The sequence below is a fragment of the Oxyura jamaicensis genome, chromosome 11 (assembly GCF_011077185.1).
Source record: "Oxyura jamaicensis isolate SHBP4307 breed ruddy duck chromosome 11, BPBGC_Ojam_1.0, whole genome shotgun sequence".
Lineage (NCBI taxonomy): Eukaryota > Metazoa > Chordata > Aves > Anseriformes > Anatidae > Oxyura > Oxyura jamaicensis.
The window spans coordinates 16,629,765-16,655,942 of NC_048903.1; the positions used below are offsets into that span (position 1 = coordinate 16,629,765).

The window sequence follows — 26,178 nt, forward strand, 5'->3', positions numbered from 1 at the left end:
TAATAAAGAGCTACTTCTGTCTACCTGCCACTCACCTAACATAGACACGTTGATATGAGCTCATTCTCAGGATTAGCACTGTAGCCTTAACACGTGTCTTAATTCAGTAGCAAGTAGCAAGTAGCAAGTAGCAATTCAACCAGCTCCTGGTTTGTGTGCTGCTGTTACTCATTAGGCAGAATGTGGTCCATCATGTTGGGCTAGATTTGCAGTGGAGAGTTTCTAAAGAGAGCACTCCATCGCTCCAACTAATCAACAGAATTCAAAGGAAATTTAGGGTTTTATGCTGTGGCTGGCGGAGAAGATTAAAAGAACTTGACCTCAGGGGAATCAAGAAAGCTTCTCTGATGGCTCCACAGGAAAAAAAAAGAAAAGAAAAAGAAAAAAGTACTTGTCCAGAAGCTTCGTTGCTCATTTAAGTTCTTTTTAATGAATCCTGAATAGAAAGCTCATCAAAAGTGAGACAGCATCAGTAGCAGAGCACAATGTGTTAGGCTGCCCGAGATGTTGGGATTAATGCTGCTGGATAGGCAGCAAAATTTGGGCAAAAGGGCAGGAATTTTGCCTGCTGGTTAGTCTTCCCTGTGCTGCTCTGCCCAGCACTCATCATCTCCAGTCCTCACAGCTGTGGCACAGATTCCTCCTCCAGCAGAATCTGAATTCCTCCCACTCCTCCCCACATTTCTTCATTAACTAAAGAGAGAAACCAGATTTATCTGCCTCGGAGGTGGTGAAATCCATGCTGCAGCTGGGACACCCTGACCCTCACGTCCCTTCTCCTTGCTCACCAAAAGATGCCAGCAAAGAGCTTCGGTTCCTTGAAACCAGTGCTGCATCAGGAGCCTTCCTGCTGCACATCGGATAAGGGATTTTTCTTGAAAGTCCTGCTTTTGGCATGTTCCCCAGTGGGACCTGGCATACGGAATGAGTGTGTCCTCCTGCTGAGCTGGGTAACCTCACCAGGTGGAGACAAAGGGTTAATGCATTGGTGTTCCCACTCATTTCAGCATCGAGGCTTTTCCAGCTAAAAAAAAAAATAAAAATCATGCATGTCTATGCCTATAATAATTACATTGCCATGTACTGTACAACAGAGAAATCATAGAAGGAACAGTTTAGGGAAATAGGGAGTGTGGACTTTTGTTGACCTTGAAGAAATATAGTCTGTAAAAATCTTTAAAGGCAAATGAAAGAGGCAAAATGCTTTTATAGACATTTCTGGGCTTCTAACACGTGTGATTAACTGCAATGCCAGGGGGAGCATAGGCAAACCCGGAGCAAGGCACACTGCCTTCCACCACAGGAAACCCCAAACTGGGATAGCAGCTGGGGGTTTGTCTCATCACCAATATCTTCTTCAAGAGGTTTTAAAAGCGAGCACACGAGAGCATGGGGAATCACACCAGTTCAGTAGGGCTGGAGACAGAGTAAAATTACAGTGACATCTAGTGATCATAAATATTTCACAAAGGTGCTATGAGCGAAAAAATAAAACATTTATTGCCAGGGAGTATTCTGGATGCGTAATGCACAAAATCAGATCATTAACCAAGGGCAGGGAATGAGGTGGGATACAAACGGGGGAGATGGTGCGAATTAAAGTGTTGCAGGGATGCTGCAGAGCCAGTTCCCAGTGCTGGGAACGGTTGCGGGTGGGTTTCCACAGGGATCCGGGCTAGGTCTGCATTTCTCACGCTTTCTGCAGAGTTTGCCATTGGTACTAAATTGCAGCGTGTTCGTATAAAAGCAGCTTGACGTTTTCACGCCTGGGAATAGAACTAATAAAATGGTGTGTAGCTTCCAAAAGCACATGCTGCTCCCCAGGGAGGGGAAAGCAAGATGAAACCTCGTCAGCGGCAGGAGCACACAGCGCATCCGCAGCTCCTCTCGAGCAAGGGCCTGGCACGGGAGGAAAGCAAACGGAGGGAGAGCAATGACATGAACTTTTTTTTTTTTTTTTTTTTTTTTTTTTTTAAATATATATACATATATATATGTAAAGCTGTTTTCTACCGGTTTGGGCTGCCTGCTGAGCAGCCACGTGCTACCAAAGAAGTAAAGGGAGTAAAGCAAAGGCTTCCTGTTAATCCTTGGGCTGTTCCTCATCTGTGCCTTCACTGTGCAAAGGGATGAAAACCACCATGGTCAGGTTAGCGGAACAGCCACCCGGAGCGATAAGCAATGCACTTAGAGCATTGATTTTGCGGCTTTAAACCAGGTAGATTTGTGGCCACGTAAATATGCAGTCAAATTTCTTCTGATGAAACATTCAGGAGAACTTTTAATAAAAGTTGGGAAGGAAGCTCCCAGCCAATTTCAGAGGCCTTCCCATGAGTCCCCAGAAGCCAGGCAGGTTCAGGGTCTTAATTATTAGCTGAAAGCCTAATATACATTCCCACCCATCTTGGGTGCCACTGGAGAATATGCCTTAGGTGTATGCATAAGGGAGAGACAAATTCAAGTGCATCGGATGCTTTGGCACGTAGAGAATCGATGCCACTCAAAGCTGGTTCATCATCCCCCAGGAAAGGCCATTCACCAGTTCAGATGGTCAAGGATCAAACTGGTCCTTGCTGGGAAAAATAATGCTGTTGTGGGTAAGGGGCCTGGGGCAGCAGAGCTGAGCCAGAGCTGGTATCAGAGACGTGTCTGTGCCATCCAAATCGGCTGAGCCTGTGACACCAGTGTCCCCCAGCATGGCTCCCAAGCGTAGCAGGGAGAAAAGGCAGGAACTGCAGGTTGCCACAGTAACCTCCACTCCACCACCTTTTGCTTTTACTCCAGGAAAAATCTGTCTCTCTGCAAACACCCAGCGCCATGCACATGACGTGCACTGATCGTGTTCATGGTGGGATTACTGAATGCCAAGGATTGGTGTGAAGGGGCCCTGCAGGACCAGCTCCTTGCTTCCCCCAACTTCCAGACTCTCCTTGACACAGCCAAAACAGCACGGGTGAGTCTGGGGGAGTGCTGCCAACCCCGAGCATCTCTCCTATTTTTGCCTGCTCATGCTCCTGATTCAGCAGTGGGGTGGAGGGAAGGCATTGTCATCGCGAACGTGTGTGATTTCTGTGATTCCTGTTAGTGCATTGTAATGAATATGTGTTTTCTGAAGAAGCAGATGTTTTATTTTTTTTTTCTTTGCTGTCACTGTACCTCTCTGTTTCCTACTCTTTACTGAGATAAAAGGTTTCCCACCCACCTACCTCTCCAAAAAATAAAATATCCGAGTAGCAGCAATGACAGAACTCGTGTAATTGTTCCTCAAATTGCTTGTTTCCAGGCTGATTGCCTGAAATAGGGCTGATCCTAAATCCCACTGAAGTCAATGAGAGCTTTTTCACTGAAAAAACACCTTTATTTTGGAGAAGCTTTGTGAGGAGCATGCTCGAAGTCAGGTGAAGGCAAGCAGCATTGCTATGTGGGCTTCAGCGGAATAACGCCAGTTTTACCCTGCTGAGGACAGGGCTTGGTAGTTTTGTTGCCAGAAGATAAATAACTGCTCATAAATGGTGGCTGCTGCTGCATTTAGGCACATGGAGAAAGATTTTCAGATTTAATATATGTATGTGTGTATATACAGAAAGAGATATATTATTTTCTATAATATAAATTAGATCGTTATATCGAGAACGTTTAAATTATAGAGCCAAGATATTTTCTGGTTTGGCAAATTAAGGAATATTTCCCTATGAGATGTTCTTTATGTTGCTTTATCCCTTGCACAGAAATGTTTTTCCCCACAGTATTTCTTCAGGTAAATGCTCCTCCTTTAGTCAGTGTACTTGTGGATTAGCTGCCAATATTTTCCTCTTGAAATACCTTGCATAAATATTCTTTGCATATGGTACACAGGTTTAAATAGGCAGTCACTCATGTACCTGATAATGATCGAGGCTGTTGACTTGCAGATCCTCTTTGTGCAGGTGGGCCATGCCTAAGCAGATGGAACAACACGTGCCCTGCTCACAGCCTATTTCCATACTTGTTTAGCTACAGTATGGGATTTTTGTAGGTGATCAGCTAACTAATTTATATATATATATATATATATATTAAGACCAATGTAACATCTTTATTTTCACATGAGGCCTTTCTGACCCTGCATAGGAAAATGTACTGCCTTGCTGTTGCTGAGCAGCTATTGATAACCATGAAAATGGGGTGAAATTAAACAGAATTGTAAGCCTGTCCCTAGGGTCTGAGTATTGCCCCATATAGCATCTCCTTTGCTCGTGGGCTCTGCTGTGATGCCCATTTTGCCTGGCAGCATGTCTGTAACAGAGGGGTGCATGAGGAAATGTCCCACGTGGGCTTTGACAGCGTGACTGGAGGCTCCTGTTAGAAAATGTGAAATGAAACCGTCTCAGGGTCCAGCCTGAGATGCTGAGGCCCATTGCACATTACACTGTCACACTTCCCTTGGGCAGACACAGCTTAACGTGATGGCAATTATTATCTGGTTAATCTTGGGAGTTTATGTCTGAACAAAAAGCCAGGAAAATGGAATATATCCAGTTTCTTGATGGGAAGTTGAAATGAAGAGAGAAAGATTAACACCCTGGGTCTCCAAAAGTGCTCTGGGTGCATATTGCATATTGATTCTGGAATATTTTCAAGGCAGTGGATGCAGTGTTCAGATGCGGAGAGAGGGAGCTCGTGCACTTCTTGCAAAGCTGAAGTTGCAGAACTAACATCTCTGTACCTGCAGCTTAGGGGCAGCCCCAACCTCCCCATGGTTTTGGGGAGGTCCTGCTGCTTGTTGCTCAGCTCTGCCTAGCAGAGCCGGAAGCAGTGCTGCTGCGTGATAACGCCGTGGTTTGAGCATTAAGGAAGGGAGGGGAAAAGCCTCCCACCATTTTGCTGAGAGTGAGAGCGGGGATGGCTCACCTCCCACCTGCCGGCAGGGTGCCCGTGTTGGGTGGCTGCAGCCGGCGGTGCCCCAGCTGGGAGCAGAACTGGTTTCACATCCTGCTGAGATGTGTTTCTTCTCTGAAACTGCTCACATGTGACCCTGCTGGTGCTGACTTGCCTCCCTAACGGTAAGGAGCATTTTCAACTGCGCTTTTGGGGACTGTGGTGAGGGAAAAGCTGGCGCGGAGGAGTGGGATGCAAGCTTGCTGATAGCATCGCTCCAAAAACTCAGTGGAGAAAGGGCCGGGGTCTGCCTGGCCTTGTCCGAGCTCCTTCCCACTCACCCAGCACCACAGGGCAGCAGAATTGCAGTGGCAGCTCAGTGAGGTGCCACCACCTGCGTTTCCACCAGCGTGACCGCTGCACCAACTCAGGAAGCTCAGCAGCTCCTGGCTGGAACCAGGGTTCTCACTGCTGTGGGAAGGTGAGCACAAAGAGCCTGGGTTTGCCCAAGGGAAACACAAGCTCGCTGCTCTGTCCCATGTTGTGGCCACTAAACGCATCTCTGGACGGCCAACCGCTGTGAGCACAACCTTCTCCATCAGACTCAGCATCCCTCTGCTCAGTCTTGGCAGGAGCGCTGCATGAGAACGTGCCCGAGAGTGGCAGAGTGAGTTTTGGTTATCTTGGTTACAGGATGAGGACCTGCACAGCCCAGACCCCCGAGAAGGCCGGTGCTAACTGCTGATCAGCTCCTCTTCAACCAGACCATTCAGAAGGAAAAAACAGAGGGGTTGGTGGCCATGGGGATTGTGGATGTACCAGGTGTACAAAAGGACCAGTACGTGAGCCCAGGTAGGACAGCATCTCATGGAAGAGGTAGTGGGGACAGGGCCACTGAGCCCAAAGAGGTGCTGCAAAGGTTACCCAAATGTCTGGTAAGGAGGCTATTGGCCACAGCAACCCTGGGTAAGGCAGGCAATGAAGCATCAGACACAGAAAGCTCCCAGGTGGCTAACCCGGCTGTTGGCTGCTCCTCCAGCTCCTTTGTCCAGCTTTCAGGATAAGCAGCATTTGTACATTCACACCATCTCGCTCTCCTTGTCTTCTTCATCCTCCCTTCAGCACTCTCCACTACTCCTCATTTCCAGATTCTACTCAAAATTTTCAGTTTGACGATGACACTGGCAACTCTGAGGGAGGTGGACCACAAGATGGAGAAGGTAATAGAGCGCTGAGGGTGTGATTACTGCTTGTGAAATGGAGGACAACTTGTGCTCCCTGGAGCCTGGCGCTGGGGTGGCAGAAGCATGTGGAACCAGACGGTGTTCCTGCGGTGCTGGGAACACACGTGGACAAGGACCCACTCTGACCTGTCCACAACAGCAGTCACAATTCATGGGAAAATAAAAGCCAGATGTATGGACATATTTTTCATCAAAGCAGCTACTTAAAATATGCTTTTTTTGATGTTGTTGTTTCAAACCCTCCATGAGATAAAGCCATTCATGTAGAAAAGCTGATTGTTCCCCTTCTAATGGAATTTAACTGAATTACGACCACTTACATTTACGAGATTTATGCTGAAACCCTCTGGACTGAAAGGCCCCACAGACCAAAGCGGTCTCCTTGGTCTGCATTAGCATACTTGGTGTTGGCTTGTGTGAAAAACCTCATATTGGCAGGGTAAAGATAAAGAGAAGAGAGAGTTTTTTACTCTCAACAGTCCTCAGAAAGATGCCTCGAATAGTGGGAACACTAAACCTGAGATCTAGTCTTTTCCTTGCTGAGAAAAAGCCACGCAACGCCCACGGAGTTACTCCCTTCCCTAATCCCATGGGCCGTAGGCGCCGCTCTCATCGGACCCATCCTTTTGCTGAGGGGGAGGACTTATTACATCCCCCAAACTGCACGTGATGGATGCTGTGGACGCAAATCAGAAAGATATGTAGCCACAGCTGCTTGATATCTATAATTACATAAGGAAGGCACTGAATATAAAGCACAAGAGTCCTACCATTATGAATATGTTTATACGCCATGAATATTATTTACTACTTGCGTATTAGAGCGGCTTACATCTATTAAAATCCCTTCGGAAATGGTAGGATGGGGCCTGCTGCTCCACTCAGGGTGTGCAGCATTTTCTTTTCCAGCCACCCAGAGTTCAACAGGATGGAAGAATCGGAACCTGTGTAAGAATTTAAGATTTTATTCCATTTAAAACATGTCAAATGTTTTATTAGTCTAAAAACTAATCTCTTTTAAACAGCTCTTCCCTTCTCCCCACCAAATGCAGCCAGCTAAATAGAACACCTCATAATTTCTATATTAAGCATCCAGCTAATAGGAGATAACAATCCCTGCTTTGTTATGCAGCCCATCACAGAGGGCAGTGTAGTGGGAGCTGTTTAACACTGAGCAGACACTTGACTGCACACCGTTCCCCCAAACAGGGCACCATATGCTTTTATTTCTCCAAGCAAACACTGCAGCACATAATGCTCTGCTAAAGGGGGGAGGGAGGAATATTTGATGCAGCCTCTAAGGAGAGTCAGGAAGAGAGAAGGATTTCAGTAATAAATTAAATGCTGTCGGCAGTTTAAATGAATAAATAAATAAAAGCTGAGTGCAATTACATTGATGTTCTTCTGGAAGAAGCTCAGCGAGCTTCGCCTCCTGCCAGGTCCAGGACAATGTGTTACAAGTCGCTGCTGGCCAAGCACTGCCCCTGACCCGGGCTGGGCTTTGCCCTTTGCCACTTTTTGGGATGGGCTCAGGTGAGGATGTGCAGCACGTCCAGGCACCTTGCCCATCAGCAGTTATTGCAGTTTATTGCCCTGCCAAGCCTGAAATGAACCACTATGATTTGGCACAGAGCTGAAATGCAAACAGATTCTGGCAGGGCTTCTGGGTCACGATGAGCTTTCCCTTACCTTCAGGTCTCATTGAGTGAGCTTTGCCCTCTAAAAGCCTTGGGTGCACCCGGGGAGGATGAGACTTCTTGGCTTTAATGGCTTGAGGAGCAAATGGTGGAGAGTGGGGAGCAAAAAGGAGTGATTCAGGAACAAAGGCATGGGATAGTGAGCTGAGCTGAGAATTTGAAAGACACAGGAAGAAACAGAGCTATGTTGTAGGGAGGAGGCTGAGGAAAACTGGGTATCAAAGTATGAGGAGAAACAGGTTTTGTTCCTACTTGGGTAGCAAACATTTGTGTCTTCTCAGGAACTCAGTGTTAGCTGCTACCAATACCTTACCCCCACGTTTGCCCAAGGGAACATGGTGCTTTTGTCACTGTCTGGGGTCCCACGTGGCTCTGGGGAGTGTGGGCTTCTTCTTGGTGTGGTTCCCACAAGCACCATGGGTCTGCCTGCCTGGCTTTTGGCTCCTCTTTGTCAAAATGAAGCCTCTGAGAAGAGAATGGATTATTCCATGCACAGCAAGATCTGGCTTGGCATATAGGCTTCCTCTTTTCAGCAAGTTGGACCTGCCCAGAGGAGCCCAAGAAAGGCAAGCAATCCATTTCCTCGAGTGTCTCTTGCCTTGGGCATCAGTTCTGTTTGTGGGGTCAAACACAGGATGCCGATGGTACGATAAAGAGCCAAATTTTGATACGGCAGTGGAGCTGTGTAATGGGTTACCACAGGCCTCTCTTTTTGGTCTGATCTATTATCTTTGCTAATTATCCCAACAAATCTGTGTTTGAATGAAACTCGCTGGATATACTACATGTGAAGGACTGTTGGGGAAATGACACAGAAGAATCTATCTGTTTATATCAGAGAATTATTAAGATTTAGCTTGGAAAAGGGTAAGCAAAGCATGCAGAGAGAAAAGCAGTAGGAATCACACTGAGAGCTACCTGTGTGCTGGCACTTCATATCATCACTTTGCCAGAGGCATCTTCAACACCATGGATGGCATCCTCAGGTGTTACTTCTGGGCCAGGATCAAGGCAGATGCACTGCTGTCCCAGCCTTTCCTTACACTCCAGGAAATTTACTGAAAAAACAAACAACCAAACCAAAATAAAACCAAGCATATAAATTATACAGCATGAATTAAGAAAAGGCTGAAGTTCCTGTGCATGCTGACAGAGGAGAGGGGTGCTGTGCAGAAATCTTGCTGCTTTTCAGAGTGGAAAAAACTTCCCAGGCTCAATGCCTACAAGAAATATTCCCCAAGTTCCCGAACAACCAGTAACCCAATACCTGGGGAAGCTCTATATCACCCACGTGCATCTGGCTAGCTTTTTGTCGTTTTCTGTTACAGCTCAAACTAGCCACTGCAGGCAGCATGAAACGAGTGAAAACACTCTAATAACAACCAGGTTTTGAATGCGGGTTGAGTCAGTGCTGTTGGTTTTGTTCGCTCACTACGGCTCTTGTGCTCCACCCTTTTTTTTTTTTTTTTTTCTTTCAGCTTTTGCAATCTGACAGAGGCGGGTGGAAGCAAGTTGAGAGAAAAGACATTCCCCTGGAAAGCAGCTGGAGGACAGTCTTTGACCCCTGCCTGCGCCAGGTAAAGGACAGAGGACCACGCTGCTTGCTTTAGCTTAAACAAATCCCCCCAGGAGATCCGTTCGTGGTTGAACTGATTTTCCAGGTAAGACCTTTTTTCAGCCCTCAATTTTGGCAACCGAGCACTTCATAACCAGGAAGTTAAATATGAGTGAGGACAAAACACAGCAGAAAATGGCTAGGTTGTGTAACGGCAGAGAGAGAAACGTTCAGCTACAGATGCCTCCTTTTACGTCAGTGTACTAGATAGGCTGCTTTATTTACTTGGTTATCAGCCTCAAACAGCTCGGGCATTGGTGCCATCTGACATATTTCAGTTACAGCTATTGAAAGGGTCTTATAAACAACTACATGAAACACAGAAAGACAAAATAAAACCACAAAGGTTTCATACAATACAAAGGTTTCACCTACTTTGGCAAAGTGAAGGAAAGGAAGAAAAAAAGGAGGGGGAGGGGGATGCTCATTGCTGGTGAAGCTGGATTTCTGTTCCCACTGCAAGAACCAAGTTTCTGCAAAGTTCATCTCCAAAAAGCAATAGAGTGGTAGTTGTGATGCTTTGGGGAAAAGCTTGGGAACAAGGTGGAAGCTGAAGAAAGAGAAGGCCCAGAATAATGATCAGATACTCTTTACCTGATGTTTGACAATTCAGGCCTGCTCTTTGAATCTCTTAGATGTGGTGGTGGTCGTGATGCAAATAGTTCCAGGTTTCTGACCATTTGTATCTTAAATGTGGGTAGTCACACCGGGAACCCCCTCTGCTCCTGCCAGGACATTATGAGAAATGGAGAACTATTTTCATTGCTTTCTCTATATACTGAAACTATAAAATTCCCATACAATTTGGTACATGCTATTTTTCATCATATTAAGAACTGAATCCTGTTGGAAGAGTCAGAGTTTTTTCTTATGGTTTTATCTTAAGAACCACACACAGTTACTTTGAGAACATTTTGGGACGTCTCAGGTCAATGATCTGATCAACAGTGCTCTGTGCTCAGAGCCATCTGAAACGCACCGGTGCCTAGGGTGGAATAAGAAAGGTATGTGGCCACCTTAAAATCCCATTTCTTGCCACCCTACACCAAGGGCTCAGGTCCTTGGGCTGCTTTCTTCCCTTGTGCTCATGAAACACAGCATCCTGCTAAGCCTGCTACAGATGGGACAGGGAGGGCAATGCGTGCTGCCTGGCAGACCTCTGCCTCCCTGAAACACGCCTCTGAGTTCAAATACAACCCCAAAGAGACTGATGTCAGAAAATGTGGGGCCCCTGAAATTCGTATTTTTGGCCCAAACCTTGGTTTCCTCCCACTGCTGGTGCAGGGTGGAGGAACAGGGCCAGGGAGCTGAGCCCTGCTCAGGGAGTGGCTCCCAGCAGACGAACCAAAAATCTCCCGCATTTCTTCTGCCTCTGCGACTGTAAAAACAATTCTGTGCTCCAGGTCACATCTTCTACCGCCAGCACTGAGCCGATGCAGGTGTGACCGGCCTCTTCCAGCCTGCCCAAATAACGGAGGAAACACCACGGACGGGTGGGTTTATTTCAGATGCAGTTGCAGAGGAGTCTCTAGATTGCTCTGCAGGGGAGGGAGGATTAATTTTCTGCTTCTACTTCGCTGAGTCAAACCACAAGTAAAGCAGTTCAGAGCTGGAGAGTCTCAGTTCCTGTAATTTCTAGTGGGGAAACAGAGCTGTTACTGTTTTTGTTCCTTCCTACGGAGATTTGTAGCTTTGCTGGGCAGGAACTCTCTGCTGAAATGTGCTTAGCACAGCTGGAGCCTCTTGTCACATCTGTAAAAGAAACAATTAAAAATAACATTTGTGCTCATCAGCAGTGTCCCATTGGCTTCCCTCAGTGCTAATACTTGCACTCAGCTGCCTTTGATAGGACCATTTGTCAAACCCTGCTCCTCTTCTGAGCAGGTTGCTCATTCTGATGACAGCCCCGTTATAACAGATGGGGAAGATCCTTCCATTACTTCTGACACAAGCTATGGTATTTTTTTCACCCTTCTCTCAGAGGCAGCATGGATATCAAAGAGTATTTTGCCAGAATTTCTTACCGGGGCTCCTACGACAAACCAGATTTGGAGACCTTGACAGAAATATTCCAGCACCACATCCAAGCAGTCCCTTTTGAGAATCTCAGCATCCACTGTGGGGAAAGCATCGAGCTGGACCTGGCAGCCACTTACGACAAGATAGTGAAGAAGAAACGTGGGGGCTGGTGCATGGAGAACAACCACCTCTTATCTTGGGCCCTGAAAACCCTAGGGTACGATGTCACCCTTCTGGGATCGAAAGTTTACGTCCCGGAATATGATGCGTATGCTGATGACATCGATCATCTGCTGCTAAAAGTGGTGCTTTGTGACAAATCCTACATCGTGGACGGCGGTTTTGGGATGGCCTACCAGATGTGGCAGCCAATGGAGCTGATTTCGGGGAAAGATCAGCCTCAGACTCCTGGCATCTTCCGCTTCCTGGAAGAGAATGGGACCTGGTACCTTGAGAAGGTGAAAAGGAAGCAGTGTGTTCCCAACCAAAGCGTCTCCACTTCTCATAATGTGGACAAAGAAGTTTGCCGGCGAGTTTATCTCTTCACCCTCCAGCCACGAGACATAGAGGAGTTCAGAGCCCGCAACCTGCACCTGCAGACTGCACCAGACTCGCTCTTCGTTACAAAGTCCATCTGCAGCCTGCAGACCACCGACGGCATCCGGGCACTGGTTGGCTGGAAACTTACTGAAATAAAGTACAATTATAAGGATAACATGGATCTGGTGGAAATCAGAATCCTTGCAGACGAAGAAATGGAGAAAACACTGAAAGAGAAATTCAATATAACACTAGATAAGAAATTTGTACCCATCAATACAAGCAGGTTGTCTCTGTTTTAACTCACTGTCTGAATTATAATTCAATCTAGTGGCATTACATGCAATTCTCCCCCCTCTTTTCTGACAAGCATCTAAAGGTTAAGCTTTCTCTTTCCTTCCACCCCAGTGTAAGGCAGAACAGATTAGCATGAATCTGGAAAATAAATTGATTTTCACAACTGTTCCTGCATCTCTCCTTGGTTTGGGTACAAATAATTTCTTCCTCACTCAATCAAATCACTCCCCTTCTGTTTGTGCTTAGCTGGCAGCAGACGCTGCCCATTCCCTGCTCCTTTCATCTCTTAAAAGCTTTTCCCACGATACCAGAGCAGCAGGGCAGGGCAATGGAGCACTATGTCCTGTTCCTTATTACTTTGCTCTGCCACCTGGGGAAAATCATACCCACATCTTAAATGAATGCTATACTATTTTTTGAAATGTAATAGCCAGAAAAATAAAGACATTCAGTGCCATTTGCTACAGTAAGCCATAAGCCTCTCCATTGTGCTCTTGCACTCCTAGCACCCTCTCACATAGCAGTCAGACAGTCCCTCCAGTATCGAGGGGCTTTTTATGGCCTAAAACCAGTGATGAGAAATGCTAGGAGATAATTCTGCCTTGTTTCAGACTTTACATGACTCCTCTTCTCTCAGCGACATAACCAAAAAGCAGAACTTCAAACTGAAAGCATCTCCCATGGAGTTTGTTTGTGACCATCCAGCAGAGGACTGATGGGAATGCACTCTCCTTGCACAAAAGCATTGCTTCTACTCCAAACGTTACAGCACGTCAGTTATTTTGACTGAATTCAAACAAGTGCACAGAGTTATTTTTCCAAAACATATCTGCTTGACTGAGAATGTGTTTGCAGTGGTACTAATTATATTGATATAAGGAAAAACGATGAATCTTAGTCAGATACCTGAAGGCTAAGATTTTTAGTATGAGAAATTACACAAATGTAATCACTTTGCCCTTTGAGATGATGCTTGATGTTCCTTTATGTACAAATCACAGAAGCATTACAATTATGCACTTACAATTAAGTAAATCATATAAATGAATTAAAATTACATTAAAAAAAGAAAAATTGTGAAATTTTCATTTTTTTTTTCCATATTGCAATCTTTATTCTCTAAGTAAAAAAAAAAAAAAAAAAATCATTAATCACTGCAGTTGTCCTGATTGTTTGCAAATGCTGATGTTTTGCAGCCAAGACTTTTGAGAATACAAGGACTCGCCGTCCCTTCTTTTTTTGTTTGTTATGCAATGTGTGCAGCTTCCTATAACTAGAAATTTACAGTTAATAAAAGCAGCTGCTATTCTGCACCTTCAAAATGCATTTCTTAGCGACACAGCTAGTTCCCAAATCCATGGCTTCCCAAAACGCATGTGTGTGTGCTTGGCCACATGTGTTGGTCCCTTATAGCACATGGGCCTTCCCCAGCCTATGGGGAAATGAAATGTTTGTGCCCAGGGCCAGCAGGACCCATCCCAGGATCTAACTGGTTGGGAAGCTTCCCAAAGCTGATGTATTTACCCCCACAGTGCCTGGTGGCTGGGACAGACCTGTGGGATGGAGGCAGCCTTAAAGCACAGGCAGGTTGCATGGAGGTGCGGGCAGTGACTGCAAGGCCTCTGTGGAAACCCAGGCTTGGGAAGCACCCTGTGCCTGGCCTCTTCTCGTACTTCGGGCTGTTTTGTTGTCTCAGGGGAAGGGGTAGGGGGTTTAGCTCATCGCTGTAGAGATGCAGCATGCAAAGGGCAACCAGTAATAGGAAAAAAAACACTGTCCTTTCAGCTGACTCAGCCCCCAGGGTGCATGCCCTGGCTGCAGCCCATTGGCACAGCTCAGCACCTCTGGCCCTGAGAAATCACATGCGGAGCTGCCAGGAGGAAAAAAAAGAGGTTCTTCAGCTCGGATTTCACTAGCTTGCTTTTTTCCTTATCACAGACTTCAGAGGCAAATCCTTAAAGGTGCAGCAGGCTCTGGGAGTGCTGTGCTCAGGCAGTAGCATCCTTGCTGACTGAGGACAGGGCTTGCAGGGTCTTGGACAGATGAAGGCCTTGGCAAACCCGGCCTTGCTGCTTGGGGGGCCGGCACCAGCTGCCAAGAATGACTCGGTGCTCTGCTATTAATCCTATAGTTGCCACCCCCCCCAGCTGATCAGTGACTTGCTTGGCTTGGATTAGTAGCTCTTAGTCCTAAATTGCTTCCTACAGGGAACCAGGCCATGTCAGTGTCACTGATGTTACAGTTGTACCAAAATTTGCACTCTTGCTTTGCAGCTTCAGCGTGGGTACAATTGGCAAGGTGCCCCGGAGATTGAAGCACCGGGCTGATCTGAGGGGTTGTGGACAGGGTGACAGACATGAGGTGCTACTTGTGATGTACTGCTCTTTTGTGTTCCTGGAAGGCTTCAGCTATCAATCAGTAACGTGGGAGGTTTAAGCCTACTCAACATTGTGAACAATTTGGGGAATGCATCATGTTCTGGCTTTTTGTATAGCTCGTACTGCAGTTAATTGCACGACAGGGCTTTCTATGCACATGTCAAAACAACGAAAGCAATAAGGCCACCGGAACATAAAATATTACAAAAGACAAAACCATCTGCCATCCTGTCCCAGTTCTGCTGGAGGAAAATCCTGCCCCTGGCAGGCAGCAAAAGGCAGCCTGGATCTTTAAGGGCAGCAGTGCCCGGTGCAATCGTTCCTGGGAACTTTGGAGCAAGCCAGCCCAGAAAGCCTGCGGCTCCTGGCATAGAGGTAAGCACCCGTGCGTCTGAGCTCTAACTCCAGCACGTAGCTGCGGGTCAGCCCGGCTGGAAAAGCCCACCCCTGCGCGTCTGCATACCATGTGCTTAGGCAGTATAGGCATATTAGCAAGGTATAAATTACAGCAAGCCTGGGGGTCGACACCACGCATAGCATTGTGAGGCCATTGTCAAAGTACAAAGATCAAGCACTCAAGACAAACTAACTTGTTTTATGCTAAGCCAGAGTGTATGAAAAAGCCGGCTCCTGTCTTGCAATGCAGCTTAAAATCAAATAAATTGTAGAGGCATGTGCAGGAGTGATCCTACCTTGGAAGTCTCTCTTGAATTCTAGCAGTGAAGAACTGTTCCTACCACTGAGGTGAATTATGAAAGGATTCAGTGAGCGCCAGGGAGGCTTGCAGAGAGGCACAACTCCTGCCTGCATCCTGCTGCCCACTGAGCTGCATCTGTGAACGAATGCACAAGAATGGAGTTCAGCTGCTGTGGGAGCAAAAGTAAACCAGACCCAGGTCTGAACTGGGGCGAAAAGATTTATTTGGCAGCCCGGTTTGGGATGCAAACCATCCCCTGGGCAAGGGCTCGTGCTCTGTTACAGCCCTGCGGTGGTGGTCATGGTTGTGCTGGGAAGAAAAGCTGTCTCCAGGAGGCCAAGAGAGCAAACAGCAGTTTACATGGCTGTTACCTGCCTATGCTCACTAGCACTGGTAGTTTTGTACTGCAGCCATATCCTTCTTACACCTATTTCAGTATTAGTAGAGATCAGAGCCTATTTTGTCAGCAACCACATCCTGTCTCTCTTACACTGACTTTAAACTGATGAGGTTCCAAGCTGGGGAAACTGAGGCACGGGCTATGCATTTCCCCAAACCGACTTTCTCAAAGCTTTGCTGCGTAGAGCGCACGGGGAGGCGCCCATGGCTGGCAGAGGGGCTGCTCATACACTGTGCTGTCCCTGCACCAGGGCCCTCGGGGACCCCAAGCCAGGAGATGAGCTACAGGGAGCACACCAGGGCTTTGGCTGCTGGCCTGGAGCACGGATGGATGGGCACTTTCCCAGAAGGAAATGTCAAGCTTATGAGGCCCACCAGGACTCTCTCGGGCCCCTCTTGGGCAAAGAGGTGCAGCTTGGCACCGTTGTGAGAAAGAGATGTTTCTATCTGGCTATGCAGAATAGCTGAAAATGGGAATGGAGAGAAAAACGGGGCAAAGCACCACAGGACAGCCTTGGTAGCGTACACTTGTTCATGTCTACAGGGGGGGCATGGCTTTCTACAAACAGTGTTTCCAAGGAGATCTTGCCAGAGATGAGTGCCCTTGTCCTTATAAAGGGATGGAAAAAAAAAAAAAAAACAACATAAAATGCAATATCAAATCACATTACTGCTTTTTTATGTAACTTTGCTGTGTTCTTTTGAAATTAAAATGTTTATTTCTTATTCCTTTATTATGATAGTACTCGATTTTAGCGTATTTTCCTGCGTCACACAGTCTGACTGTTGGTACTAGTACAAATCAGCAGCAATACAACTAGTCAAGTGAGTTATGCTGCTGGCATTGAAGTTGGGGTTAAAGTCTAGAGATTAGGTCTTCTGATATGCTTACCTTCCTGGACAAGGGTATTTCCACTTACATATCTGAGATGCGATTTTCAAAAGCTCCTTGCACTCCAGACACCGGATTGAGCTGCTGGCCACTGCTAGGGGAGCAGGTGGACCAAAGCTGAGAACAGTTGTGGCGAGGTAACCTTGCCTGCATCATCTACATCAATGCATTTTTGGGAAATCCTCCCAGGGAATGTGTGACCGATTTCAAGGACAAAAAATCCACAGACCTTTTGGAACTTCATACAATCTTTAGCAGATTGTGAATCGTTTTTGTTAAAAAATAAATAATAATAATAATTAATAATATATATATATATATATATATATATATATCTCCTTGCATGGAAAAAAGCCAAATTAAATCTAAATTAAAGGCAAAACAAATCCTTGCAGATACCAGATCAGTCAGTGGATTAGAAGTGTTACATAGAACCTTTTGCATCTCGGCCATGCAGCCAGTACCAATGACAGTTTCCTTCTGCTAATGAAAAGAAAGGGGATCACTGACATGAAGACACAAAATACATACAATAATTTGAGCTGAGGCTAAGGTCTTTGATTTGTAAGAGATAGTAGAAGAAACCAAAAGCCACTGGATATGCCTTGAAGGCATTCTTAAAATTATCAATTCCCTTGACCCATAGGTTAGAAAAATTAACAATCTCTACCTTTCAACAGCCAGGGTCAAAGCACTGTCTGAACTCCACAGGGAAACTAAAGAGATTAAGGAAACAACAATCTACTTCACATGGAAGCTTGGCTGAAACGCTGACATGCTGAGAAGTTAATCCCAGTTAGCTGAAACCATGAATGTAAAAATTTCCAGATAAATTTTCTGCATGATAAAGAATTGCTTGCCTGTTACTATAAAAGAAACAGGAAAGAAAAAAAAAAAGAAATAATAAAAAGAACTGTGACTCTTATGCTGATGTGGGCTAGCAGCTGTTTGCAAACCTGTTGTTTGCTAGTTTTATAAAATTTTTGCCACACAGACCCTCATCTGGGGCCAGAGATTATCATGTGCCACGTCTGTGTTTTCCTATAGCTAAGTTACCCACCTGGGTTGAAGACAGTATCTGAGAGATAAAGCTTTACTGTTACTTGCTCCTATCCATACCTCTTTCTTAAGAAATAGAGATGATAGAATGCAGGTTAGACCTGCTTGATCTCCTACCAAAGGCACAGGTTTCTTTCAAATCTTCACTGAAATGGCTTCAGCTACATTTACAGGCTGGTTAACCTGTGCTACAGAAATGGGAGTAAACCCCTTGAGAGCTGCACAACAGTAACTGGCTATTTTCCTACTCACACAGGCAAAATGAACATTCAAGAGTATTTCGCAAGAATTTCTTACGATGGCTCCCGTAAGGATGCAGACTTGCAAACTTTAACAGTCATCTTCCAGCATCACATCCAGGCAATTCCTTTTGAAAACCTCAGCATGCATTGTGGGGAGACCATTGACCTGGATTTACAATCTATTTACAATAAGATTGTGAGAAAGAAACGTGGTGGATGGTGCCTGGAAAGCAACTACCTTTTATTTTGGGCCTTGCAAGAAATAGGGTATGATGTTTGTATTCTTGGAGGAAATAGTTATGACCCAGCAGAGAAGGCATACACTGCTCACATAAATCATATCCTGCTGAAGGTGGAGATCAAGGGAAGCTCCTACATTGTAGATGCTGGCTTTGGTGGTGCCTATCAGGCATGGCAGCCAGTGATGCTGATTTCTGGGAAGGATCAACCCCAGATCCCTGGCATCTTCCGCTTCAGGGAAGACAACGGCATCTGGTACTTTGAGAAAGTTAAAAGGAAGCATTATATTCCTGAGGAAACTGTCCTTCCCACTGATGCAACAAACACGGGCAATATCAGAAAACTATATTCGTTCACTCTTAAGCCCTGCCATATAGATGACTTCCAGGAGCTAAACAAATACCTACAAGTGTCTCCAGATAACATACTTCGGAAGAAGTCAATCTGCACTCTCCAGACCACTGAAGGGATTTACGCCTTAGTTGGGTGGACCTTCACTGAGATGAAGTACAACTACATGGAGGACACAGACCTCCTGCAGATCACAACTCTTACAGATGAAGAAGTTGAGAAGACACTGAAAGACAAATTCAATATAGTGCTAGAGAACAAACTGGAACCAGTGAACATTCGTGGCTTGCCACCTAATTTGGTGGATATGATCTAATTTTAAATGCTGCTAGATGAGTCTTTAAACACCCAATATAGAACTTCTAAAATTAACATTAGTAGAATTAATCTGATTCTAAAGTTGAGCTAATCAGATGAACACAAAGCTTGGTAAATTCAAGTATATTGTTAATGAACTGCCTATACTGATTTTGTATTTTTTCTTAAACTTCTTTAGAAACTGAAACATCTTACTACCTTTAATCTTCTCATATGGAAATTGCATTTTGTCTCCCTTAAATTTTGTTCCACCTCTCTGGAACTCATTTGCCACAAAGAGAGAAAAAAAAAAAAAAAAAAAAAAGCTGCATTACCATTTTACACAATAGATCTGTAACATTTTTTGATATTATTTCCAATCTTCCCAACACAGTTTTACAAATTATTCAGTTTCTTTAACAGTCTGAAATAGAGACTAGAGCAACTCAAGCTGACATCAAAGACTTCCTAAAAATAAAAAGGTTAAGACTTTCTCAAAACAAGGTACTATTAGATACTGATTAACTGCTGATGAAATAACTTGAAAGACTTGAGTCCTGTTCCCTTACTAGAAATTGGCTTGAAGTCAGCTATTTATGCAAGGGCACTTAAAAACAAACAAACACATAAACAAAAACAAATCCAAACTCTCCAGTCCTGAGTGCCCAATTTTAGCTCCTTTCAGCATGATTTTTCTGTGCCTCTGAAATTGAAATAGAATCAATAGGAGCTGAGATGCTTCAACAGTTCTTAAAAATCAGGCTTTTTGTATCAGAAGTTGAAACAATCAAAATTAGATCAACCTTTGAAAAATATAACCTAAACTTTTACGGCCTAGCTCTTCTTGACAACTTGACATCAAACAGGCATGACAGTATTATCACTAAACTGCTTTATTTTTATTACAAGTAGTTTTCTGCACAAAAGCTACATTAAAGAAGAAATCCTGGAGATGCAAAAGAGAGCACTAGGAAGTTAGGACATGCCAGCTGCATGGTTTCACAGCACGTTGGGTGTAACATGACAGACTTTTTACGTATATGAGGCTGAGTCTTGTGGAAAGTACTACACAGAAGGCGTAATGAGAGGGTGACAGAACAACATCGGTCCTCAGCCAGGATAAAGGATGATGCTTATGTCAGTCAACAACACCAAGTGATGGGGCAGCTGGTGTGCCTAAAACTCAGGTGCTTCCCCAGATACAGCCCAACAAACTCTCTTTTTTCCCCAAAGGGATTCCCAGCTTTCCACCTCCATCAAGTGAAGGAAACATGCTTGACAAGGAGAGAATCAAACAGCTACACAATGTCAGGATGCAGAAGGCCAAGTTTTGGAGAGGCAACGTATTATTCTGTTCCCACACAGCATTGTGCAAATAAATATTTGTCATGGTATTCATTAGACACGGCAGCTCCAAAGTAACTACCTGCTCCAGTGGAGGCTTTGAACAGATCAGAAAGTTCCTTTGTGAGCAAAGACAGGTCATTTTGTACATCTGCAGAGCTTGGGAAAAGAGAGCCTGCACTTCTTCGGCAATGCAGTGCACCCAGAAGGAAGCAGAAGGCTATACTGCCCCACAAAGTGCTGACTCACCAACTAACAATAATGCAATTATAAAAAAAAATGGAACCATTGTGAATATCTACAGAAATTATGTTACATGGAAAACAAGTTCAGTCTGGTCTCAACCAGAGGAAAACATAAACTTCTACTAACAGAGAGGAAACAAAGTTTAATTTGCTCATGGATCAGTGAAGTCCAAAAATGTGTATTCCGTTTGGGTGGACTCTGCCCTTTCTTGGCATTTAAGTTTCAGGAGTGAGGGACAACAGAGCTTAAAGAGGAAGACAGCCCTCAAAATTTGTATCCACTCCTGGCTGTACCGACTGCTGCCCCAGTAATAAGCAATCCAGAAGCTGCAAACATAAACAAATAAGGTTATTTTAAGAGGTAAGTCTATTTTGTTAAAACGAACAAACAAAAAATGGTTTCTTTATGATGGTAAAGGTCATTGGGAATAACAAGCAAAATTCTCTTTAGGATAAATATTTAAAAATGTGTAGATATGGAGCTAAAATATTGCGTGCTAAACATGGACTCTTGAAGAGGACAAAACAACAATGTAATTTCAATTCTTATGTCTTCAGGTGGATATTCACTTGACTGTGAGATTTACTTTTGTTTAGATGCAGTAGTGGATATAAATTTACAACTAAAGCCTTTTCTTTAGATTTTTAATTCATTTAAAAATATTGCACATGCAAAGGAAGAAAAAAGCAATTTAATAATCAATGGATTCTGCTTTTTGGAAATAAAATTACAGGCCTTTAAAAAAACAAATAAGAAAAAAAATGAAGTTGTAGACGGTGTTTTACCTACACCAGAAAGTCCATGTGCTGATGCATTAAGACAGAAGTGGGCAGACATATTTTAACAGCAGAAATGCTGATAACGTGCATAGTCCTAGTAAGAAATATTTTTTGCATGAACACCTTCATATGGACATTTAGAAATAATCCTTGGAAGTTCTTTCGCTGACACTTTTCAATGCATAAATCATAGCCACATTTGTAGGATTACCTTTTTAAAAGCTATCTTTTCATCTGATCACAATTCAAAAGAACTGTAACTTTCATCTCTTACACTTAAGATCTAACATAGATCAATCATATTATGGAACTGCAGAGAGAAATTACAAATATTATAAACTCAAGATACAACTTTATGCTGGTGTGATCTACTTCATGTTCACAATCTGACCGGGTAGGATCAGATAGACTTAGATTCTGCAAATCAAAAGGAGAAAGTCCCAGAAGTTTATGTTCTACTTAACAAGGATTACATTGGAATATTCTCCAACAATGCACTTAAATATCATTGGAAGCTAAATTCCCTCTATGGAAGATAACATGCAGTTTTTGATGGGGCTCTCCATTCACTTTGGACAGCTGCTTCTATAACATCCATATGCACATCATAAATTTGTCACTGAAAATCACCTTGAGAAATTCTAGCTTGCACTAAACGGTTGGTGGTTCACTGCTAAATTTATTTGAATACAATAGACTTCCTGAGTCACTAATATTAAGTGTCTAAACCTCAGCTTACTGTATGCACAAAAGATTTTCAAGTAGCTTTGCGGGCTGTCAAGAAGCTAAATATTTGCAGTAACTCTGGATTGCTGAAATACTTAGTGCTTTCTTTGTAAAGGCTGAAGCCTTCAAAACATTTTATCTCCAGCTCTATATCCAAGCAGACAATCTACAACATATTTTACAAACACTATCTTATCAGATACCTACAGAGCGGCCAACTCATAATGACGGCTGGCAGACTGCGATGGGCCATTGTGAAAAACAGATCACCGGCATGACTTTCCGTGGTATTAGAAGGCAGAAAGCATGCTGAATAGTTTCTCATAAGCAATTTTGCTCATGAGGAGTCCTACCAAGCCAGCCAGGAGGCAGACATTGCTACAAGCAGGACAGACCAGGGATGCACTGTATCAGGCTTCAGTAAATGCTTGGTTATGCCTGCTTTTGCAGGAATAAAGTGAGTTTTGGGAAAGGTCAGGACTAGACAGCTGTAAGGCACCCACCATCCACTTTTATGACACCCTGAGAGATGTGGGCACAGTGGGGAATAGAAGATGTGCTCTTTGTCTTTTAGGTCACTCACCGTTGTTATTCCAACACCAAAATGAGTTTTAACAATACTCAGAGCAGACAAGAGACACAGTGGTCCACAACTGCTGAATAGGTCAGAGGTTTTTTTCCGCTGTAATTATCCGAATAAAACTTGACACTTTACAAAATGTGCAGGGAGTATCATTTTCACTTTTTGTCAGAGGCAAAAGAGACATGCGGTGAACAAGCCATTCATTTATGATCACAGGCCAGTGGTACACTCATGAAAAGAACGTGTGAATCCTGGCTCAAATTATTCTGCCTCCAACTGGCAGACAACACTGCTTCACCTACTGGCATTCCTTTCATTGAAGAGTGGATTTAGACTGTTTTTCATGAAATGTTCTGAACACTCCCTAGCGTGATCTTACATTGCTTCTTAACCCAGCAAATACAGCAAATCCCCTTTTTGCAGCCATTGCATATATAAACTGCAATTGCATCAGCTGTTTGCCATAGGGATGACTAAGACAAAAAGCAAACCCCGACATGCACTGCTCTTCTGTGTGCCGGAAACCGTTTGATGTGAATACTTGTTACCTTTAAAAACCGCTCTGATGAGGTTCAGTAGATTAAAGCATCTTTTCTGGCAGCAGCCTGGGCAGTTCTTCACAGCATTGTAAATCATTGATGTTAAGAAACAAAACCAAAATGCATTTCCTACTTTTACAGGAGACATGAACCTTGAAGAATATTTTGCAAGAACCGGGTATAAAGGTTCCCTTGAAAATCAAGACCTGGAAACCTTAACTGATATATTCCAGCACCACATCCGTGCTGTTCCATTTGAAAACCTCAGCATCCATTGTGGGGAGAAAATTACTTTGGAGCTGGAGCACGTTTATAACAAAATCGTGCGGAAGAAGCGTGGTGGCTGGTGCATGGAAAACAACCAGCTGTTAGGCTGGGTCCTGAAATGCCTGGGGTATGATGCCAGCTTTCTGGGAGCGTACGTGTTCAATCCGCACGAAAACGCATACGCCACCATCATGACCCATCTCCTAGTCAAGGTAGTTATTGACGGAAAAGCCTACATTGTTGATGGAGGCTTTGGTGTATCCTATCAAATGTGGCAGCCGATGGAGCTTGTGTCAGGAAAAGATCAGCCCCAGGCGCCTGGTGTCTTCCGTTTCACGGAAAAAAATGCTACCTGGTACCTTGAGAAAATGAGACGGAAACAATGTATCCCCAATCAAAATTTCTCAAATTCTGATCTTCTAGAGAAAAAAGAGTGTCGGAAAGTGTATATGTTCAGTCTTGAACCACGGACAGTAGAGGATTTCCGTTTCCAGTGTACGTACCTTCAGACTTCTCCGGATTCCCTCTTTACAAAGAAGTCTATCTGCACACTCCAGACCACCGATGGCTTCCGAGCGCTCATCGGGTGGACGCTCACGGAGACCATATACAACTACAAGGAAAACATGGATCTGGTGGAATTTATAACCCTTAAAGATGAAGAGGTGGAGAAGACACTGAAAGACAAGTTCAACATCACTTTAGAGAGAAAACTTATCCCAGTTAACGTCAAAGGATTTTACACAATCTAGACGACTGGAAAAACCTATGATAATGCTACACATGTATACCGTATCTTCCATGGTCTGCGCAATCACTACTGCGAGATTATGGGATTCTCTTGCAGGCGACTGAAGGAAAAATACATTAATACCAGATTAAAGTGAATTTCACTCTGGGGAAAGGAGAAAATCAGGGATTTAAGACTCGTCTGTCAGGTATATAGAATTATTTTCTGTGAGATGACTGCAGTTCAATTTTTGGCACAAATGTAGAGACTGATTTGAATCTGGTTATAAACTTGGGTAAGAAATATGTCTGGGTAATTTTGGAGTGCCTATAGCACATAAATAGGAGTAAGGATTATTCATTGCGATATGATGCCAACACATTTTCTATGGTCATTACAGGAAAAAAGTCATCTGTGAGCTTTTAGACAATGAAGTATGCATTTAAAACTTCATTTTTCACAAGATCTAACCACTCACTGCTCATCTCATTACCTTTAATATAGGTTGAACAATATTGCCATCTTTGAAAGGAACATTAGGAGGTGTAATTCTTTCACCATCATCCTTAGGTGAAAATATAGTACAAAATGAAAATTATCATCATGTGCGTCCCTTTTGTCATTACTGCAGTAAACTGCCCAGAGTAATTTTTGGTATGTAGGTATTTTTCAGTTGATGCAATCTGTATGTATTGCAGCATTATTGTGGCTGATGGATTCTGAGGATGTACCCAACACTCTTTGCTTCTTATAAGTAATCACCCTATAAAGGGGTGAATGGTGCTTAAATGTCTCAACTAGCTTAGATTTACTTCTATCCCAAATGGGGGAGAAATTTAGTATTTTTAGTATTGCAAAGTATTTGTATAACAAAGGTGAAAGAACAATGAAGCTAACCCTGCTTTAGCCTTAATTCTACCCTGCTACCTTTTTGTGTATAGCAAATACGGGGGTCCATATGACTATCCTAAATGATTAACACTTAGCACAAGATCTTTAGTGTCACAAGTTAGTTTCATCTGTATTAAATTGAAAAAAATATGTACTCAGGTGCCAACCAAATCTAAAGGAACTCATTCCTTTAAAAGTTATTTTACAATTGCATTTCCACATTAAAAAAAAAAAAAAAGTTGTTTCCCCCACCATGCTTTTCTGCAAAAAGCTTGACTAAGAAAACCACTAAGAAAGGGGAAATGCTCTCAAGTGCATGAAAGAGTAGCAGCAATACTGAAAAACATCCTTTTTCTATGTTTTCTCCCCCATCTATGATAATACTCAGTATTGGTGAAATGCTGATTTCTTTCACTGATGGTGTATATTTTTGCTCAAAGACATTATCTGATCAAAAATCACACAAATACTCTGTGTATTTGAAAATAAAGGAAAATAAAAACAGAGTTGCTGTAAATTGAGCCTCCCCACAAGAAAATGAATGATTCTTTTATGCACCGTTAGCTGAGTGGGGTCTGTGCAAGTGAGTGGGGTCTGTGCAAGTGAGGTCTATGCAATCGTGCTATCATCTGCTGGTCAGCCCTCCCCACCACAAAATTCTTGAGCCAAACACACCGATACTGAACAAATTTTACAGTGGAGTTGGAGATGGTAAATTCCTACAAGTTCCAGGAAAAAGAACTTGTAGTTTGAAGAGGAACTCCCATAGCCAACTCCACCACTGCTGGGCTGAGCAGCCAACGATTCTGGGCTGGCCATGGGGTGTGCTGGCTCTTCCCTGCTCATCAGTGGTGGTGGCAGCTGATGGCCTGGGTGCACGTGTGCCTAAGCAGGGACAAGGAACAAAGGACCAAGTGGGAGGTGATAGAGTACACTGAAGGATCTTACTGAGGAGGGAACACAGTTTTTCTATAAACAATGGAACTAAGGACTTTGCTCTATAATGTGTTCTTATTACTGTATCATATTAAGGTCTCATTAAGGGTTTTTATTTCTTTCTAAATGATTGATCAAAACAAGCTGTTCCTCAAGACCCCAAGGAACACTCTGAGCTTGGAGACACTTACCACCTCCATTTTAGTTGACAGAAATTTCCATCTGCATTCAACCCAGGTCACCAAACCATATTCATATGCAATGAACTACAGCTGTTTCCTGGTGCTGCTGCCTCTTGCCTTGAGGACAGCCA

The 26,178-nt window shown here is 43.9% G+C and overlaps 3 protein-coding genes across 7 annotated transcripts; all 3 read left to right on the plus strand.

The window, feature by feature from the left end:
- Window positions 1-2,815: 2,815 nt before the first annotated feature.
- Window positions 2,816-12,446, plus strand: LOC118172646 (arylamine N-acetyltransferase, pineal gland isozyme NAT-3). 3 transcript variants are annotated; one of them, XM_035336698.1, is made up of 4 exons: window positions 2,816-2,953; window positions 5,551-5,709; window positions 9,277-9,459; window positions 11,395-12,446. In XM_035336698.1, the coding sequence occupies exon 4, from the start codon at window positions 11,402-11,404 to the stop codon at window positions 12,272-12,274; it is 873 nt and encodes a 290-aa protein (XP_035192589.1). In that variant the 5' UTR covers window positions 2,816-2,953; window positions 5,551-5,709; window positions 9,277-9,459; window positions 11,395-11,401; the 3' UTR covers window positions 12,275-12,446. The 3 variants fall into 3 exon arrangements, with proteins under 3 accessions (XP_035192589.1, XP_035192590.1, XP_035192591.1); XM_035336699.1 differs by lacking the exon at window positions 2,816-2,953 and adding an exon at window positions 5,026-5,042; XM_035336700.1 differs by lacking the exons at window positions 2,816-2,953; window positions 5,551-5,709 and adding an exon at window positions 9,169-9,184.
- Window positions 12,447-14,254: 1,808 nt separating this feature from the next.
- Window positions 14,255-19,944, plus strand: LOC118172645 (arylamine N-acetyltransferase, liver isozyme-like). Of its 3 annotated transcripts, none has more exons than XM_035336696.1 (2): window positions 14,255-15,022; window positions 17,951-19,944. In XM_035336696.1, exon 2 carries the CDS (start codon window positions 17,956-17,958, stop codon window positions 18,841-18,843), a length of 888 nt encoding a protein of 295 aa, XP_035192587.1. In that variant the 5' UTR covers window positions 14,255-15,022; window positions 17,951-17,955; the 3' UTR covers window positions 18,844-19,944. The 3 variants fall into 3 exon arrangements, with proteins under 3 accessions (XP_035192587.1, XP_035192588.1, XP_035192586.1); XM_035336697.1 differs by lacking the exon at window positions 14,255-15,022 and adding an exon at window positions 15,207-15,391; XM_035336695.1 differs by lacking the exon at window positions 14,255-15,022 and adding an exon at window positions 15,208-15,542.
- Window positions 19,945-20,079: 135 nt separating this feature from the next.
- Window positions 20,080-25,458, plus strand: LOC118172647 (arylamine N-acetyltransferase, pineal gland isozyme NAT-10). Its single transcript, XM_035336701.1, has 2 exons — window positions 20,080-20,774; window positions 23,183-25,458. The coding sequence occupies exon 2, from the start codon at window positions 23,188-23,190 to the stop codon at window positions 24,058-24,060; it is 873 nt and encodes a 290-aa protein (XP_035192592.1). The 5' UTR covers window positions 20,080-20,774; window positions 23,183-23,187; the 3' UTR covers window positions 24,061-25,458.
- The last annotated feature ends 720 nt before the right edge of the window (window positions 25,459-26,178 follow it).